Source organism: Castor canadensis, chromosome 9 (genome assembly GCF_047511655.1).
Source record: "Castor canadensis chromosome 9, mCasCan1.hap1v2, whole genome shotgun sequence".
Lineage (NCBI taxonomy): Eukaryota > Metazoa > Chordata > Mammalia > Rodentia > Castoridae > Castor > Castor canadensis.
The window spans coordinates 79876268-79895716 of NC_133394.1; the positions used below are offsets into that span (position 1 = coordinate 79876268).

At 36.3% G+C, this 19449-nt stretch overlaps 1 protein-coding gene across 3 annotated transcripts in view; it reads left to right on the forward strand.

The window, feature by feature from the left end:
* The first annotated feature begins 390 nt into the window (after positions 1–390).
* Positions 391–19449, forward strand: part of Map9 (microtubule associated protein 9) — a 31792-nt gene continuing 12733 nt past the window's right edge. Inside the window, exons 1-12 of one of the 3 annotated variants that reach the window (XM_074041771.1) lie at positions 391–628; positions 1176–1325; positions 2110–2194; positions 3149–3466; positions 8542–8768; positions 11388–11481; positions 13122–13354; positions 14854–14924; positions 16136–16304; positions 17399–17488; positions 18835–18996; positions 19201–19346. In XM_074041771.1, coding sequence (XP_073897872.1) covers positions 1251–1325; positions 2110–2194; positions 3149–3466; positions 8542–8768; positions 11388–11481; positions 13122–13354; positions 14854–14924; positions 16136–16304; positions 17399–17488; positions 18835–18996; positions 19201–19346 — 1670 coding nt within the window. In that variant the 5' untranslated portion in view covers positions 391–628; positions 1176–1250. The remainder of the gene's footprint in view (positions 629–1175; positions 1326–2109; positions 2195–3148; positions 3467–8541; positions 8769–11387; positions 11482–13121; positions 13355–14853; positions 14925–16135; positions 16305–17398; positions 17489–18834; positions 18997–19200; positions 19347–19449) is intronic. The other 2 variants (XM_074041773.1, XM_074041772.1) reach the window with 2 other exon arrangements.

Sequence of the window (19449 nt, forward strand, 5' to 3'; positions counted from 1 at the left end):
TCACAGCAGCACTTTAAGGTGCTCATTATTATCGTCTCCTTTTTTTCAGAAAAAAAGAAAGTGAAGCACAGAGATGTTAACTTTCACGACATCATCCACGGGTGAAGGAAAGGGAGCCCAGATTCAAAAGAGCAGTTTGACTCTGGGGTCCGAAAACGTCCTTACAGCGCTGTTCTGTCCCCATCCATTGACATCTACTCTTATTCAGGTACCTTCATGTCCTAACTAGCAAAACGATGAATGTGCAATACTCTCAGTGCCCTGGCGGGAGCTGGGCGGGTCCTGTCTCCTAGACAACAGCAGGAGCACGCAGGCGGCCAATACTGCATTGCTCTCTCTGCACCTCGACGGGTGACGTCACTTCCTTGATCAACGCAGTTGCCCCAGCGATGCGTTGGGCCGAAGGGCGGTGTTGGGTACCCAAGAGACCGGGCAGTAGGAAGTCACTTCCTCCCGGGACGCTGTTGCCTAGCAACCGGCTTCCACCTCCATCTTTGGCCCCGCCCCTCGTCTACTCTGGCGCCGGGTTTCTGAGCGCTGCGGCACCGCGGGCGAGACGAGTTCCTGCCAGAGGCCATTGCTCGGGCGTCTGGGTCGCTGGGGACCCGTCGTAGGACTGGCGGGGCGGGTACGGGAAGCGCGGGCGGCGGGGACCCGGGTGGCTGCCGCGGGGGGTGGGCGCGGGCCTGCGCGTGCGGGGCCCTGGGCACCTAGAAGGGCCGGCGGGACGCCGCACCTGGACGGCCTGCAGTGGCACCTCGGCGGCCTGCGGGGACTCCGGCGTCGAAGCGACGCCTCCTTCTTGGTTGTCTGTTGGCACGTTGTGAAAGCCAGAAGTGGCTTGGAGAAATGTCGCTGGTGGTTCGTGGCCAAGCATTATGGTGGTGTTGGCGCCGAACTACTTAGTCTCTATTACACTTGTTTACTCATTCTTCAAATAGCTGCAACACTTTTAGAATTATTTCCATTTGCATTTTATTTTTATTTCTTTGAAAGCAGGTTTGTTGTGAGAGTTTTAAATTTTTTTTTCAAGAATTCTTACGTTTTTAGCTGAAGGTATAGCTCAGTGTTCATGAGACGCTTCCCTTATTTGGTTGGCTTTGCGGGGGGCACCAACTAGTAATAAATATTCTCGAGCTTGAAACAAAGTTCAGTTTATATTTTGTATATTTCAGCCATCATCAGAGGTTGACTGAATCATCCCAATTTTCTATTAGCTATTTTATAAAGGTCAAGACAGGAAGGATATTATGTCTGAAGAAGTTTTCAGCACAACTTTAGCATATACGAAGAGTCCAAAAGTTACCAAAAGAACTACTTTCCAGGTAAAATATTTCAAAGCATTTTTATTTTGAGTGATTTTACCATATAAACCCTGTCTGAGCACCGTGGTACTTAGTCCTTGTGAAGTGCTGAAGCCCATCCTTCATATTCCCTCTCTGGTATCCTCCTCTGTGGCCTTGTGCTTACCAAAGTAGCCTCAAGAGTAGGTACTTAAAAGTTAAAGAGCAACTTTAATTTTCTCTTTTCATGTAAAAATCTTTTTTTTCTATTGTGACATAACATTTACAATTTTTCTATTAGGTTATTACAGTTTTGAACTCATCATCTACATTTGCAGTATTGAGCATAGCTGTTTCTGGGATATGCTTAAAAAGTACCAGTTTGGGTCTAGGGTGTAGTTCAGTGGTAGATTGTATGCTTAGCATCCCCAAGGCTCTGAGTTCAATCTCCAGTGTGCGCACACACACACACACATAGACAGGTGTACCAGTTTCTTCCAAAACGTCAGTTTCTAATAAATTCTATCTATATTGAGCCCTCTCTTGTTTGTTCCTTTTTAGCTCAAATTATTACTTGCAATTAATTTATTTGATATTGTTCATCTCCTCCATTTTAACTGCAGTTCCTGAGGGAGGGCTCTTGTTTGTATGTTCTTCATTGACTCTGATGACTTGGGTGCATTATACAAAGTAAACTTGGAGTGAATGTTTGTTACATGAATGAAACTTAAGTTTGACAGCAGCTATTCATTATTATTTGTTTAAAGAATTCTAAAAATGACCGTGTCATATTTGAATGGAAATTGATTTTATGCTCTTGTTTCAGGATGAACTAATAAGAGCAATTACAGCTCGCTCGGCCAGACAGAGGAGTTCTGAATACTCAGATGATTTTGACAGTGACGAGATTGGTATGTGAGAGTTTAGAAAACTGAACCATTTTTCAGCTTTTCACTTAGTTAGTTACATTTTTGTTACTCCTCTTCCCATATTTTATGTTGAACTAATACCTATGAATTCACTAGTTGTAGATTTCCAACTTCTGAATGAGTCAGAAAACTACTCTTAATGTTGAAGAAGTTTTATACTTGTCCTTGGTTGTTTCTGAATGTATATTGAAAATAAAAATTAATTGAACCAGATTTGTAGTATAGCAATTGCCATCAGCGGTAAGCTACATTGGAGAGGGCAGGTTTATCTGTTAGGTCAATGCTGGAGCCCTAGTACTAGTTAGTAACTAGTGCCCACAAGGCTAAACTTTGGTGCACATCAGAAGCACTTCTGTAGTGTTTGTTGTACACCAGAAATGGGGCTGTAATAGGGGTCGTTTTGAAAAACACAGGTGCTTCACATTGCATATATTGGTGCTATTTTGATTTAATTTGGCTTCTTTTAATTAGGTAAAATAGGTTTTAGGTGTAAGTAGCTAAAATTCTAAAGTTGAAATGAAGTGTTCTTGTGTTTAGATCAGTGAATAGTTCTTAATGTTCTCTCTAACAATATTTTATATTATAGTTAATCCACTGCTTTAAATTAGTATTCTATATTCTTTATTCTTATTCTTTAGTTTGTTAGTGTGATGCAGTCTTTTGGAGTATATGGCATTTTTGTTCCAAAATTATATGGAAAAATGTAGTTAAATTCTTCTGGTTAGAAATATTTTGACTAACGGTTCCCCAGCTTCCTTGTTTCAACATGAGAAGATTCCAGAAAATCCCTATAAACCTTGGGACACTAATTTTGTACCTGTTCATGGTTGTAAATTTATTTCTAGTCCTTTATAATCTTTAAAGTACTCTTTCTTTTATTAACTTCAAAAAGTTTAAAATGTACTATTGAAAACATTTTTCTTTTCCATTTTTCAGTTTCCTTAGGTGATTTTTCTGATACCTCAATAGATGAAAATTCAGTTAGGAAAAAAATGATAGATTTCCATTTATCAGATGATGAGGTGAATTCTCCAAGATTGTCTTTTTTGAAAACCAAGAAATCAAACAGTGACATAGCCGAAGATGAACCAGAATTTGTGATCAAGAACAATGAAGAAATGATGCCTGATGGTTGTGATGATATGGTTGTAAATTCCTTATCCAAGTCTCCAAGTAAAGATCAAGAAGTTGAAAAACATGGAGTTAAAATTAAACCTAGACCCAGAATTCTACCAATCAAAAGCACACCTTCAGGTAATTCGTTAGATTACTGTAAGTACATTTCTTGAAAATTTATTTTAAGATAATTGGTTGCAAAATACCTGTATATGATAGCTAATATATATTTAACAAAACAAGTCAGGAAAACCTTTTCCATTTTGCAGACATAGGTATAATTGAAGGAAGAGACTTTTGTCATTATTATTGTTTATTGAAGGTTCTGTTTTTTTCCTTAAGAAAATAGAATATCACCCTGGTGTGGTGTTTCACACCTGTAATCCCAGTACTTGAAAGCTGAGGCAGGAGGATGGTGAGTTTGAGGGCAACTCAGCCTATGTAGAGAGTTCAAGGCCAGGTTGGGCTACATAGCAAGAACCTATCTCAAAAAACATAAAACAACAAGAAGAAACAAAAAGAAAGAAAGAAAATAACCTTCTATTTGGTCTCTTTCACGTGGAAAAATTCACTATGATTCAGTTTTTTGGAGGAGGTTGCCACTGTGATCTGTGATTTCAGGAGTTCTCCCCAGACATTGAGGAGCAGGGGTGGAGTAGAGCTGAAGTCCCTTGGAAAACCTGCAGAACCATGGGCAGTCAAGGTTAAGGTTTTGGTGTTTGTCTTCTAGTCTTTCTGTTTTATAAAGGAAATATTAGTTGGTGTTAACTTTCATTAAAATCCTTTCCTTTGTATCATTGATTAATGCAGTTCGGGGACAGATTTCATACTTCGCATGTTAGATATAACTGGTAAATGAGACAAAACTTTATTTTAAGCATGTATCGAGGAACTATGTCCCCTCACCCCCAAACACACGCACGCACGCACGCACGCACAATACCATTAACTTAGAAATGAGGTGAAGGGCAAAAGCTTAGCAAACATCACTAGAATAGTGCCTAAGATACAGAAAAAAAAAGCTACCATGCATTAGTTATGTGTAACTATAGCAAATAGGTTAAGGGTCACTGCCCTCACAAAGAGGAGGAAAATAAAACCTGTTCTTCCTGTCCTACACAATTGTTCTGAGAATCTAGTGAAGTGTATCTCATAAACTAAAATGTTATAAAAATGCAAGCGTGAAGAAAAATGAAACAATGCACTTGCTAACATGTACCTTGCCAGTGTAGTGAGTAGAACCAAAAATGGAGAGAAGGGAAGCATAATTGAACTTGGCTATTAAGAAAATATGAACAGGTGGAAATGCAGAGCTACAAACTTATGGTAGATAATTAGCAAAGCAATGATCCACCTATTTAACATTTTCTTTAAAAAAAAGCTATGGTGAATTAAAATGAATAAGGAAATACTATATTTTCACCACAAGGTGGCATCAGGATTCTAAATACTGTACTTAGGTATCTGCAATATTACACTCAGTAAGTGCAACTACACATAATTACTTAAGTAGATAATCTTACGTACTTGATTACAAAACAAAGCATTTTCTCTTTCTGAGAAATTGACAGAAGTAGAATTTTGGCGTAAAATACACAGAAATCATATTTTCAGATTCTTCAGCTTGACGAATACAAATTGAGACTGGTGGTCTTTATATAGTTAGTGCCTGGCCTGTAAAATTCATTAAGTATCTAAGAAAGATTTTTTCCAGTGGTACTAGGGTTTGAACTCATAGCTTTGCACTTGCGAAGCAGACACTCTACCACTTGAGCCACACCTCTAGTCCATTTAAATGAATGTCTGAATGATTCATTTATTAAAGAAGGAATGTGGTTCATGACCTTAACCTTATCTTTCTCTAAATTCTTAGTCTTCTTTTTTATACAGTGTTTGGAATTCACTGTTTAAAATCAGAGATATTATTAGTAGCAAGAAATATTATGATAATATAAGAGCTAGAGCTGGGGTTGTAGCTCAGTGGTTGAACACTTGCCTAACCTGCATCAGGCCCTCGGTTTGATCCCTAGTACTAGAGAATTAAACACACACACACACACACACACACACACACACACACACTAGTTCTTGAAGATTTTTTCTATTCTTTCTTATTCAATAATCAGACTCTTGTTTAATGGAGCAATGTCACATGGATAGTAATTGTAGAAAGTATTTTTTGCTGGTTTTATTTTACTGCCAAAATGACTAAATTTATGAATTTTGGAGTTGCGATGCTGCCAACTTAATCCCAGACCTATAATTTGATGGCTTTTATGACCTTGGGCATAAGACATTTTGTTCCTGGTTTTATTCATCAGTAAAATGAGGATAATAGTTGAGCCATCTCTAGGAATTTGAAATAAGTAAGTTATATAGAATAGTGCTTAGAATAGTGTTGGCATAAATTATGCACTCTTATTGTTTAGCATTTGTTCCTAAGTAGATTATTTATCCATGTAAGTATTGTGAATATATTATGTTACCAGTCCTGTAATGATAAAAAGGAATAGACATTGAAAAGATTTGGTACCAGTCATTCAAGACTTTGCAATTAAGTAGGTAGGTATACAGAAGGTACAGTGAGAATGCAGGAAAGTGGGCATCTAAGTTATGTAAAGACACCAAGAATGACTTCTTAGTGAGGTGGTGATGTTAGTAGTAACAGTAAAAGTAATAGTACCCTAGTCAGGACTCTTGGTTGTAAGCGCCTCAGCTCAAGCAAACTTCAGTGGAAAAGAGAACCTGTAGCCTTATTGATCATCAATGTCAAAAGGTCTTGCTTTAAGTGTGATTAAGTTTAGGGTCTTAGTACTTATAGAAGGTCATCTAGATTCTTTGTTTTCTGCCTTCCCTCCTCAACTTCCTGACTATCTCATTCTTTTTCTACAGCCCAAATACTCCATCACTTGTCCTTATTTTTCTGTTGTTTGCCTTTCCCCCCCCACCTCAGGCTATCCTTCTTCACATGGCAGGAAAAAAGGCCACTAGTAGTCCCCAGTCCACATCCTTCCAGTGTTGTGACAGTAAAGGCAAATCTTCTAACTCCAAATGGAGAACTAGTGGTACACTTACCTGACCTCTGAACCATCTGCTGTGGACAGAAGAATTGAGGTTTCTGTGATAAGGAAGTAGTGATGGTGGTGGAGGGCATTCATCATGAGCCCACCCTTCTCACTTGGTATGGCAGAGATATTTGTTCATCCACCAGAATGACACAGATGGAGTAGGGGAGAATACCACATATCATGCAGAAGTTATTGACAAACTACTAAAAGAAGAAATGTTTACCACAGCTGTTAATATTCATTCAGCACTTAGCATGTATCAGGAACTGTGCTATGCATTTTATATATCATCTTATTCAGGTCCCACAGGCAATGTAGGAATTTTTAATTTGACCAATAGAAAAATCTCCAAGGTATGTGAAGATTAAATAATAGAGCTAATAAGTATCAGAGCCAAGATTGAAATACATCTAAAGTAGTCAAACTCATTGAAATAGAGAGTAGAACTTGGTTGGGGTGGTTGTTGGGCTGGGAGGAGGGAGAGCAGGGAGTGGAGAATTGCTAATAATGAAGAATAAAGTTTACATTAGGCAAGATAGAATAAGTTCTAGAGATCCTCTGTACCACATCATGCCTATGTTCATAATAAATTGTTACTTAACTGTTTTAAGAAGATAAGTCTTATGACAAGGGTTCTTAGCACAATAACAAAAAATGGACTCAGCACCTTCTTTCAGGAATTGGCCAATATTCTCCTTATGCTGAGGCTTGAAACATACACATTTACCAGGAAAAAAAAAAGAGAAGCGAGTATTCTAGACAGAGGGACTGGCTTAAGTAAAGGTGTGGTATCAGGGGCTGTGGCCTGTCTGCCAAACAACCCTTAGCCCAGCCTCTCAGGAACACAGGGTACAAAATGGGTATCAGGAGATAGGTAACACAGGTAGTCAGTGACAGGACCATGAAGACTTTTGATATTGTTACAGGCTGTTGAGCCTTGTATTGGACTGGGTGATAGGGAGCCCTTGTAGAATTTGGTAGAGAGGCGTGATAGGATGTGGCTTTCATTTCATAGGTGTAAATAACTAAGACAGTGACTAGGAAAGAGCAGATAGGAACTAACAGTGGGAATGAACAGAGTGGAATAAATGAGAGATCTGTAGTAAGGATCAACATAGTGATGCTTTGGTTATAGGGAAGAATAGAAGGGAGAATCTACGGCAACTTGTAGACTTGGGGCTGAATGTTTGGCCAGAGATTAGGAATAGCTGAAATTGGCAAGGGGACATGTACAGCGGAACTATTTGACATGGTTATAGAATCATCTAACAGCTTTCATGTGCTACTTTTAGGTAAAAAGGAAGTAGGTACTAATCAGTCTGGTTGTGAAGTTTTAGAGGAATACATTGGAACAAGAGTAGGAAACTGGTTATCTGTTACAGGTAAAATTTAGACAAAAACTGCATAAATGAAAAACTCCTTTATCAATATTTTGAGAGCTAGACGCATACTGATATTAGATTCTTGTTTTAAACTTAGAAAAACTGGAAATATAACTGAAGTTTTAAGTATTTTTACATTGTTGTTTGCTTTTTGATACCAAGGATCGAACCTAGGGGTTCCTGCCTGCTAAGCACATACTCTACCACTGCGCTACCTCTCAGCCCTAAGTGTGAAGTTTTAATAACTGCTAGGGGAATCTCATGGACTTGAACAATGATAACTCACTTACCTAGTTGTGCATTCCTTTCACCAGTGAGTAGTAGAACTTTATCCCATGGGAGCCATCATCATCGTCTTTTTTACTTGTAACAACACTTACTTTGTCATGTAATTTTATTTGTTTAAAATCTTCTCCCTACCTAATCTATAAGGTCCTTGGACAGGGCCGTTGTCACTGAATGACTGAATGACTGGGGCCAGTGTTGTGTACAGGGCCTGGTTTCAGCTACTCAGCAAAGGTTTGATGGATGAACCTCTTTATTGTACAGAAGCAATGTTTTGTTTTATGTTTTGTAAAAATGTTTTGAGTACATTAGGTAAAATCTGATTGTCACTTATTTCTGTCTCACTGGAGCTTATGGAGAAAGATTGTGGGACTTATCTGGACTTTACAGTGGGCACTGGAGTTATGGTGGCATTTGAGGGGGAGTACTGAAGCCATTGTCATTTTTTTTTTTTTGTAAAACATTTTTTTTCTGTCAGAAGAAAATAGCAGCAGCCTTGAAACAGATGACCACTTTAAACCTTTGCCTCGGCCAAGAAGCATGTTAAAAAAGAATGGCCTCACAGAGGAGAAAGAAAGACTAGGTGAAGATAAAGAAACTGCCCTGAGTGAAAACTTAGATTCTGCACCTCCTTCCCTTGCACGGCTGAATGGCAGACAATTGAAAGCTGAGAAAAGAGCATTAGCTGAACACCTTGACCTCAAGGTTGGTGCTACTGCTGAATTGTTGGATTGTGTTGTTGTATTAGGCTTTGCATCTCATTATTAGAAAGAGAGGAATGAATTTATGTCAGTGGTATGTGTGTCCCATATGTTTTCTTTTGCAGTTAGTAAGTGTATAATTTAAGTTTCTTTTTAATATACTGTGTTCCACTGAATCTAAAACTCCATCAATTATATGATGTAACATTATTTTGCATACCACTAAGAAAGAAGAAAACACTTCCAATTATGCTGTAATACACTAGTGATTATAAGAGGCATCCAGTTTCAGAGAAAGTAAAATGTTAAAATATTTTTTCCCTTTTGAATCTATATGATAGGCTTACCTTAAATTATAAAAGCATGTTAATTTATACATCTTTGAATTATATAACTTGTGGCTAAGGACAGTGTAGTTAGTTGTTGTTTTATTTACTTGGTTTTGTTCACTCCAAAAGTGTGTATTGAGTGCTCTTGGCACTGTTCTGTGCTCTTTGGTTTGAACATGACTCTCCACGTTTCCATCAGAAGGTTTACTGTGTGTTGTCATTAAGGGAGAGCATTTGTCCCCTCCATATGCACTATTGGAAACCAGCGTTACCTCATGGTTTAGAAGGGAAATGTATGGGAAAAACATTCTTCCTTCATAGTCTGCTCGGGCAAATCAGAGAAAGGAATAACATGCTACCTGACCAGGCTTCTTTCTTTCTCTTTCTTATCTTCAGCATTGTTATGTAGAGATCTGCTCCTGGTGAAGAGGTACAGAAGGTACTGAGAGGAGCCTCTCTGTACTCTGACTCCCTGGACAAATTCCTCTAACTTAGAGCTGAAGTGTTAGCAAGCACAGCAGAACATTGATTCACATCTTGTTCTGCAGTTAGTTTTACCAGTACATCTAACAATTTGATATACATCTATCTAAATTTTCTGTTCCGTTTTTTAATTTGTTCTAAAAACCAAGATATGAAACCCAAATAATTATTTTACATTCAATATAACTAACTGGTCATTTGAATATTGTATTAATTTTCTGTAGCTGCTATAACAAATTGACACAAAAGGGAAAAACGAGAAATTTATTCTCTTAGTCTGAAAGCTAAAAGTCTGAAATCAAGTCCTAAATTAACAGGGTCATGTTCCCTCTGAAGGCTTGAGGGAAAAATCTCTGCAGCAGTCCTTGGTCTTCACTGCTCCCAGTCTTCATCTCCACATGGCCTTCTTCCTTGTGTCTCTTTTGTGTTTCTGTCTCCCTCATCTTTTTCTAAAAATGACACAATTTGACTCAGGCCCTACCCTTGTCCAGTGTGCGTTAATCTTAACTAATTATATAAGATCTAAATGGGCCTAAAATTTGGAGGGACACTTGATGCTGTTTTCTAGCATTTTTGTGTATCTTTATTAAAAAAATAAGTATTTCTAAAATTTTTAATGCATCATCATACTGTGACCAAAAACTGAATAGAACCTTAATCCCACCACCTAATAGTAATGAAGTTTACTATTCTTACTCCCTTTCCGTTGTTTCCTGTTTTTGCATCATCATATTTGTCATCTTAGTATTCATGATGTTTTGTGATAGGCTTTTTGTTGGTAGGTTGTTGAGTGTTTCCATGGTGCTAGGTGACCTTGAGACCACATTCACATTCTCATAGTGTGAAAGCCAGGCATTTGAAGTCAAGTCTGTAACATCGCCATGATGAAGCATTGTGGTCTTATTGCCAGATACTTCCATTTTTAACAATCTAAATGTTCCTAAGTGCTCATTATGACAGTCTTCCTGACTGTGCTCTGACTCTTGTCAGTCTACTTCTTTGGGTTTCCCATCTAGGTATGACTTTTGGCTCATCTTAGTCCAGTTACAGTGTTCAACTCTACAATTTCTATTGATGATTTTTGTAGTTCCTAGACTTTTAAGAAAACGCCCATCTGTTCAGCCATCATGCATATACTTTCCTTAAAGTGCTTGGACGTATTTATAATGACCACTTAGAAGTCCTCGTTTACTAACTGCAGCAGTGTGTCATCTCTGGGTGACTTTCCTTTGACTGTTGTTGTTTTCCATGAGTATGTTTCACATATTCTGTTTTTTTCATCACTTAGTGACTTTTGACTGGACATTGGATATTATTAATGATCTATTCTGAAAGCCTAGTGCAATCTGTGTGCTTTTCTCACATAAAATACTTGGAAGTGGCTATCTGCCTGGTTTAATAGATTGTTTTCTTTTGGACAACTATTAATATTTGTTTGATAATAAAACTTTTTAGCTACTATTCTTTAATCTTTCCTTGAATACAGAAATGTCAAAAAAATTAAAATCAAATATTTGTCTTAAATGCTTATAAGAGATTTGTTTTTAGAGCATCAGGAGTGTTTAAAATTCCTAAAAATTAATTTAGAGGTAACAGATAATGAGCAAAATAACTTGTTTAGTGACTGCTCTAATGACCAAAATATCAAAGCTTCAAGTGTACTTGTCTCCAGTGACTTAACACTTTTGGCATTTCACCTGCAGGTTCTAATTATGCAGATTTCAAAATCATGAGATAATTTTAATAATGCTGTTGCCACTGCAGATCTTTAGGGCTAAACTTATATAGTGTATACATTTTGTTTTAAACAGGATCCATTGTTAAAAAGTCTGTCATTATCATCTCTTAAAGAAAGTCTTAGAAATTCCTTTTCACCAGGATCTGGGGAAGAAGCATCCATAAAAGGTAGCTATGTATATGTATTGCATAATATTTGAACTCTGTAGTGCTTAGAACCCTGTTTTTAAGAGAAATAATATTTTGCAGAGTTATAGGGAAAATATGTTTGTGGTTGCCTAAGTTTTAATCCCAACTATGCAGGTGCCAACTATGTGAGTTTAGATACAGAATTTAATCTCTCAGTGTCTCAATTTCCCCAAATTATAATACCATCTGTCTCAAAAGATTATTGTGAGAATTAAGTAACAGAATATATTTTAGTCCCTAACCCAGTGCCCAGTCCAAGTGGGTGGTCACCAAAGGTTAGAACACATAATAGTGTGTTTTACTGCACTTGTGTATAGCGTAGCATGATAGTTAGATGGACTTTCAATTCAGGGACAGCTACATGAGAGAAAAAAAAAAAGCCTATATGCTGATCTTTACAGTGCATTCTATATGAGCAATGTACCTCATCAGGTGAGTATAAGAATTAAATGAATTAAGAATATATGTAAAGCACTTAGAATAGTGCCATGGTAAGCACGTAGTAAATGTGAGGTGTGAGTTGTTACTGTATTTCTAGTGCTATAGCATGTAGCTTAATGAGAGCTACAAGGCAGAAGCATTTCTAGGAATGAGATGTATAATTAACATTTATTAAGTACTTATAGGATAGTGTAGTTTTTGTCATTTTACAGATAAGAAAACTGAAGTGCAGAGGCATTAGGAAATATGCCTGGGGCAGCCAGTAAAGGAGCCATGGTTTGACTCTGAAGTCCTTGCTCTTTCCACTAAGTAGATTCAATCATAGCTCCAAAGAACTGAGAAATCATTTGAGCCATGGGTGCTCATGAAATGTGAATATGCAATTGTAATGATAAAGTGGTTATAAGTTTACTTATCTCCAAACAAATTCCAAAAAGAAAAAAAATGACCATGATGAAAACAGCACAATTAAGACAAGTGACAGTAAAGGTACAGGTTTGCCAGGAGGTGGATCCTGGTAGAAATGAAAAGTTGGCTACATCACAGAAAGCACTGATTTCTTTCTGTTGAACGTTCCAAAATGTGGCAGAATCAGAATACTAGAACAATTCTATAAAAGCAAAAACAGTCTTCTCAGGCCAGAGCTTGAGCCTGTCTTGTCATGCACTGAGAAAATAGAGATAACCCTGTGCAAGAGACAGCGTTGCCTTGTGAGGGGACAAAACTAATTGGCTTTATTCTCTGTGTGAAGTGATGTTAGTTCCTGGTTCTCTCTGCATCTATACCATTCATCTGTACTGCTTGTACCTGCAGTGGCATGGTGCCATCACTCACAGTCTGCTTTAAGTAGAGATTCTGCATCTCAGTTGCTTGGTTTGCACATTGCCGTGTTCTTTTGATGTGTCTTTGTTTTGGTGTGGCTATTCCATTCTGATTATTAATCAGAATTTCTAAGTATTATGTTTATGACATGCTTCTAGATTGAATAGCCATTTTTGCTTTTGTAGATCACTTTTGAAAAAAGTTTACTCAAGTTCAATATGATAGTTTTTGTATTTTATTTTGCAAGAAAAAAAGAAACTTTAGACAGTCTTCATTCAAAGGAAAATAAATGAATATGTTATCCATTTTATTAGTTCAGAAGAAGGTTTTAGTGCTATTACTCTGTCTCAAAACAGATCAGGATGAAGACCTTATTGAGCATTGTAGTTCTTTGAAATCAAATGAAAATGAAGAGAGTTCAGTTTTAACAGACTGTGTTATTCCTGAACTTGAAAAACCCAAGGAAAGTGAAGTGGCTGCTAATGACCTTGAAGAAGAAAAGAAGGCTAGACAGAGGTCAAATGATGATTCATTACTATCAAAATCTCAGAGTATCTTAATACTCACTGATGCAATGGAATCTGCAAAGGTATTTCTTTGAGTTTATACCTTTTGTACTACAGCTTAAAACCTGAAATAGAACTTTAAAACAGTTTATATTCTGTCTTATAACTTCTGTATTACTATGAAAAGTCATCTTTTGACAGTGGTATATTGTCAAGCAAGTGTTACTTAATATAATTTTACTTTAAAGATGCTTTGCAGATAGCATAATAAAAATCTGTGTTTCAATAAAAATGATCAGATGTATCTGAATATAATAGACTCCTAATGCCTCAGAAATATATAACCTTAAGTGTATATTTATGTGTATATTTCTATATACACTTATAAGTATGCTACTGAGGAAACAATTTCTGAGGTTCTGACAAAGTGAAATTTTAATATTTTAAAACACTTTAACAATTTTAATGAAAAATTTTAAGAAATGTTTACCAATATCCATATAAGATCATCATCAGGAACATTATTATTACAATATTGAGAAATGGATTTATAGCATGTGGGATTACTTGTTTTATACTAAATTATACTAGAGTACTATACTTTCAATATTTATGACATAGCATTTTTAGTCTTTATTTCTCCTGAATTTAGTCTTTATCTTTTGCAGCTGCAGACAACTATCAGCTATGTTTACCCTCAGTAGGAAGGAAACCAGCTGAAAACTGGTGTTTGAACAGGACTTTAATAGAACAATATACATCTCTTTACTAAAATGTATAGATAAGACTCATTAAGGCATGCACCAGCTATATCATCGTTTGCCCCTTTCCTTAGAAAACATTAGAGCCAAGTTCACATCTGTGCCCTCACTGTACTGCTTGCACTCACCCACCCATCTGTGTGAAACAGAAAGTTATTCCTTACAAGGAGGAGGGGTGTCCTGAGGCGTACACAGGATCTTAGAACTGTCTAGTAGAGATAGTTCTAAACAATTTACGCATAACAAGTAAGATCATATTTCCATTGACTAGACCTTTAGCTTTGTTCTTACACTCTATTGAGTAAACCTTCTTACATTTCAATCTAATCATCCCCTCTTAAAGTCTCTACTGATTTCTTATCATGAGAATAAAATCCAAACTCCTTAGCACCACTTGATGATTTTGCAAGATTCTTCTCTGACCAGTTCACTATGCTTCAATACCACTGGCCTCTTGGTATCTAAGTACTTATGTTTCTTTCTTTCCATGGACTGTCATGGAGGCCTTTCCACTTACCATTCTGAGCTTTGTACCATCCCCTCAGCAAGGCCTCCCCAGATGAGCTTCACTAATGCAGCCCCTCAGCCCTGTCACTCTCCCAGTTCTGTGTCCTTCCTAAGTCACATTTCATGCCATTTTTGTCAATAACCCCCTCTGAAAAATTTAGTGTCCTTGGGGTCATTTAATTCACTGATCTGTCCCCAGTGCCTGCTGTGCTTGACCAATACACAAGATGCTTAAGAAATACTGATTTCAATCTCTTGGTCTAATCGTGAGAGTCATGGTGAATGATCCATCTATGATTTCTTCTGTTTAATAGAAAACAAATGAAGATAGAGAAATGAAGACTAAAAAGTTGACAAGTAATAGAGTATCCAGTGCATCCGGCAGGTAATAAAGTTATCACCGTCTAAACTCATTTAAGTTTAGGTTCCATAAAGTAAATGTCACTGGGATTTTTTCTTTAATTCTTATATTGTGAAGTGGATGGATATACTTCATGATAAAACTTCTCAGTTGATTGCATTCTATTATAACAAGTAATGAATAAAATGACTTAAGTCTATTACCGAAATTAGTGCCTGGAAAGCCCATGTGATACCTTTGTTCTCCAGGATCTTTCCTTAGGGTGTTTTCCTTCTTCCCTGGTGTCACTGCCCACATCCTGGGATAGAGCTCCTTCTCTTTTTGCTGAGACAATAGATATAAGGTGGTATGAACCTGAAGGCCAGCATTAACATATCTTTGTCTAACACATAACAGACTTTTACTTAAAAGTCTTCAAGTTCAATGGACTAGGTGGGCTTAATAAAATAAGAATCAGTATAGCTTCAATATTGTTACTGATGATAACTGTTGCTAACTCTGAAGTGCTAATCTAAATCTTCTAAATCTTTTAAATTATTGTTAATCAAACCTGGAGGGCCAGCCAAATTTTTCTGTAAATGGCTAGTCAGTACTTATTTTAGGCTTTACAGGGTACTATTTGTTCTTTTTTTTTCTTCTTTCTTTTCTTGACTGGGACAGGGAGCAGGGATTGAACTTAGGGCCTTGTGCTTGCTAGGCAGATGCTCTTCCACTTGAGCCACAACCCCAGCCCTTTTTGCCCTGGCTGTCTTTGAGAGAAGGTCTTGCTTTATACCTGGGCTGTCCTGGACCACGATCTTCTTATTTATTCTTCCCATGTAGGTGAAATGACAGGTGTATGCCACTGTGCCTGGCCTTTGGGTTCTGTTCTTTCTAACTTCATTTTTAGAGTGGTTCATGTCAACAAATAATACAAGAACATATTAAAAGGGTGATTAAAACCCATTTGATTAATGTATTTCTGTGTAACTTGAGATATCCATGTTTCTTAAAAAGGCTCTAATTATAAATACCTAAAAAGAGAAATTGCTTTAAATTGCTATATAACTTAAAGCTGTAAAATTTTAATTATGTTGACTAGTATGCTTTGTATACTAAGAAAAGGCTATATCTTACCAATAGCTTCAGTCATCATAATTTAATTAATGAAATTATAATGTAGCTGCATATTCTAACTTCTCTCCTCTATAAATGCAATTTTAATACTCTATCTTGATCCATTTGAAACTTTCCAGATTAATGACCTCTGAGTTTTTAAAGAAACCCAGTTCTGTAAGGAGAACTCCATCGACAACTACCTCTTCTCACTATTTAGGAACTTTGAAAGTGTTGGACCAGAAGCCTTCACAGAAGCAGAGCTCAGAGCCTGACAGGGCAGATCACATAAGGGCAGCTGTCTACCAGGTAAAAGGGAATTAATCATATACATAAAGCTACCTGTTTATTAAAGAATAAAGTGACTGTCAGAAATGATGGTTTAATGCTTACTTTTTTCATTTTTATTTATTATTGTTTTACTGAGGGTACATGGTGACTTTTATAAAAGTTCTTACAATATATCATAGTTAAATTCACCCTCTCCATCAATTCTTCCATCGATTCACCTTTTCTCCCTCTTCCCCCACCCAATTCCTACAATAGTTTCATCAGGTCTCATTTATCCATTTACATACATGTGTACATAATATTTCCACCATATTTACCCTCCTATATACCCTTCCCTTACATCCTCCCTGCTCCCACTGGTACCAACAGGCATGACCTGTTTTGCCTTCCTGTTCTGTTTTTGAAAAAGAAAAAAAAAATGACATTTTTGTTTGTTTAAGATAGCTATACAGGGTGGTTCATTGTGACATTTCCATGTATGTACATACTATAACCCAAGTTGGTTCATCTCTTCTATTTTCTCCTAATTCTTACTTTATCAAGAAATACTTTCCTTACTGTTACATGAGCAATCCAAAGCTATTTTACTAAATTATTTTCCTCCACACTTTGTTTAACTGATCATAGTTGTTTTTTAAGGAAAGCAAAGATGCCATTTATAGAAATAGAGCAAGAACCAAACTGTTGTAAAAATCTATATGTTTTATGCTACTTCTCCTTTAAGTTTGGATTATTCATGAACAGAAAGAGTTTTTTAAGATAATTTTTTCACTATATTTCAAAAATGATCTTTTTATTGTTTTGTTTGTTATACAGAATAATACACATTAGAAAATTACACATGGAATTTCAGTGAAAAATGTTAATTATGTTAAGCATTAAATTAAATCTTCAAAGTATATATTGTTAATACTAACAAAGATAATATACATATAATTTTCTTAAATACTCATTTTTATGTATCAGAATATTATTAGAAACAAAATAATAGGAATTTGAGTAAAATTTATATATTTTTGTCCTTTTTTAATATTTTAATCAAATGTTTCAGGAATAAATAAGAATTCTAATTCATTTGGCGACCTTTATATAACCTTTTCTTATTTTCACAGGAGTGGTTAGAAAAGAAAAATATGTATTTACATGAAATTCACAGAATAAAAAGGATTGAAAGTGAAAACTTAAGAATCCAAAATGAACAGGTATTGTGAAATAAAAAAGTAAATGTTCTAGATTTTTATGTCATTAAAGTATCTCTGAACATTTAGCTTTTCTAAATCATCTGTTTTTTAAAAAATTTTATTTATTTTTTTCTATTGTGCTGGGCACACATTGTAGCATTTGCAAAGGTTCTTACAATGTATCAAACATATCATACTTGAATTACCCCCTCCATTCCTCTCCCCCATTCCCTCTCCCCTGATTCCTGGAGCACTTTGAACAGGTATCATTTTTTCATTTACATACAGGTGTATACATTGTTTGCACCATATTCATCCTCCTACCCCTTTTCCCGCTACATCCCTACTTCCAGTGGTGCCAACCATTCTCACCCTCCCCCACCCCTAACTATCACTGAATGTCAATGGACTCAACTCCTCCATCAAAAGACAACCTTTGGCAAACTGGATTAGAAAGGAGGACCAAACAATCTGTTATTTACAAGAGACCTACCTTATTAACAGAAACAAATGCTGGCTTAGGGTGAAAGGCTGGAAGATTTACCAAGCTGATGGCCCCTGAAAACAGGCAGGAGTAGCAATACTTATATCAGATAAAGTGGGCTTCAAACTTAAATTACTCAAAAGAGATAAAGAAGGTCACTTCATAACTAATAAAAGGAGCAATATATCAAGAGGAAATAACAATTACCAACTTATATGTACCCAATGTCAGTGTACCCAACTTCATTAAACATACACTAAAGGACTTAAAACCATATATAGATCCCCAACACAATGGTAGAAGGAGACTTTATTATCCCTCTATCACCAATAGATAGGTCATTCAAACAAAAAAATCAACAAAGAAATCCTAGAACTAAATGACACCATAGATATAATGGAACTGACAGATGTCTACAGAGTATTTATTCTACACTGCAGTTGCACAATATACATTCTTCTCAGCAGCCCATGGAACTTTCTCCAAAATAGACCATATCTAGGGTACAAGCAAGTCTCATCAAATATAAGAAAATTGAAATAACCCCTGCATACTCTCTGCTCATAAGGCAGTAAAACTAGAACTCAGCAATGAAAGCAGCAGCAGAAAATACTAAGATAATTGGATGCTGAACAACACACTGTTCAAAGATCAGTGGGTCATAGAAGAAATAAGGGAGGATTATTAGATTTGAAACTTAATTTCCCTTTTTTTTTTTGCGGGACTTCGGTTTGAATTCAGTTTGAAAGGCAGACACTTGAGCCACCCTCCTAAATTTAATTTCTGTAAATGATGACTATCTAGGGATTAAAGATAAATACACATTTGTATATGTCTGTCTTCATTCATCTGTTTACATCTGTCTGTTGCATTTCTGAAATAGAAAAGAGCTGCTAAGAGAGAAGAAGCATTAGCATCATTTGAGGCCTGGAAAGCAATGAAAGAAAAGGAAGCAAAGAAAATAGCTGCAAAAAAGAGACTTGAGGAAAAAAGCAAGAAGAAAACTGAAGAAGAAAATGCTGTGAGAAAAGGAGAAGCACTACAAGTATTCTGGAACTTTGAATTTCTTTTTTTTGTGGTGGGACTGGGGTTTAAACTCAGGGTTTCATGCTTGCAAAGCAGGCACTCAACCACTTGTGCCACACCTCCAGTTGAATTCCTTTCTTAGTTATTTTTAAATATCGAAAAGCAGAATTAATGATTAATGGCACTTTTATAATAACTATGAAATCATTCTGAACTTTTTCAGGCTTTTGAAAAATGGAAAGAGAAAAAGATGGAATATCTTAAAGAAAAAAATAAAAAGGAGAAAGAATATGAAAGAGCAAAGAAACAGAGAGAAGAAGAAACTGTTGCTGAGAAAAAGAAAGAGAACTTAAGTGCTATCCAAAAATGGTAATACAAAATAATATCTTGATAGATTTGAACTTAACACATTTGGCTTTTCTAAAATTTATTTAGTTGAAACTTACTAATGCCTCATCTCTTTATTGGGAAA